Here is a 1,197-nt window from a genome sequence, read left to right as displayed (position 1 = left end):
CCCCCTCACGAGCCTGCGTGCATGCCCAGAGCCCCCTAACTATAAGCGACACGCTGCAAGACTTAATTAAAGTCTGTCTGAATGAGATTCATACATACTGCTAATTACGACTGAATTGGGGTGGAATAAAAAGGGCAACTATGTGAAATTAAAGCCGTTTCTTGCTATAACACAGGGCAGCAGAGGTTATATGTAGTTTTTCTTTTTCGTTTGTTTAGTTTTGTTTTAATCAATCCAAAAAAATCAGACAAGCACCAATAATGGACAATATATTTTACATTTACATTTATGGCATTTGGCTGAGGCTCTTGTCCAGAGCGACTTACAATTTGATCTTTTTTTTTTTTTTTACACAAGTAGGCGCAGGTAGTGTTAGGAATCTTGCCCAAGCACTCTTATTGGTATAGTGTAGGGGATTGAACCATAGTCTACAGCGTAGAAGTGTTAACCACTACACTACACCACCAAAAATGTAAAATGTAAATGTAATGATGGACATAGTTACCATTTCGTTCTGTAAGCATCTGCTGTGTCACTGCGCAAGCACAGTTACTCCTGCTCAGAAATAAGGAACCGTTCATTAATTTTCTTTATTACGTGCAAAATACCACGATTGTTGTGATTAAGGTGAGCCTCTCATGTAGGATAAGGGTAGCGACTTTGTAACGTTTCCCACCCGTATTCCGACAAGCCCCGCAGACGGCTCGGCCGTAACGGTACGGTCGCGCGCTGCTGTATGACTCGAGGGCGGGGCACTCAGAAAGCGCGAGAGAGAGAGAGAGAGAGAGAGATAGCGCGAGCGCAGTGTGGGGGGAAAGCCGCACGCACGTTCCAGCAGCCGGGTCGCGCGCTACCTGAGCCGCTACGTGAACATAACGGCCAAAAAAATGGAACTTTTGTTTTTCTCATCTTCTTACTTTTTATTGGCTCTCGCGCTGACAACGACGTTAGCAACCAAAACGAACGTCCCGCGACTTCGCCTCTCCTACAAAGGTAAAAGATGGTTTTCATTCTGTTTTATTACAAACGTGTTTACAGACAGTTTAACATCACATTTATAAAAGAGGAAACGCAACTGGTTTAATGTTTGGGAGATGCGCAGCGATACCGCGGGAGCCGGAGACACCTCATAAAAACCGAACCCTGTTTATTTTCCTGTTTAGTTCGTGTTTTCCTGTTTATTTCACCGACCGTGGG

The 1,197-nt window shown here is 44.3% G+C and overlaps 1 protein-coding gene across 1 annotated transcript in view; it reads left to right on the top strand.

The window, feature by feature from the left end:
* Positions 1-790: 790 nt before the first annotated feature.
* The window catches only part of sema3bl (sema domain, immunoglobulin domain (Ig), short basic domain, secreted, (semaphorin) 3bl), a 58,351-nt gene continuing 57,944 nt past the window's right edge, over positions 791-1,197 (top strand). Inside the window, exon 1 of the mRNA XM_017693449.2 lies at positions 791-993. Coding sequence (XP_017548938.2) covers positions 888-993 — 106 coding nt within the window. The 5' untranslated portion in view covers positions 791-887. The remainder of the gene's footprint in view (positions 994-1,197) is intronic.

This window comes from Pygocentrus nattereri, chromosome 28, assembly GCF_015220715.1.
Source record: "Pygocentrus nattereri isolate fPygNat1 chromosome 28, fPygNat1.pri, whole genome shotgun sequence".
Taxonomy (NCBI): Eukaryota; Metazoa; Chordata; class Actinopteri; order Characiformes; family Serrasalmidae; genus Pygocentrus; species Pygocentrus nattereri.
Note: the sequence above shows the minus strand (reverse complement) of the source record. Positions and strands in the feature narration are given on the sequence as shown.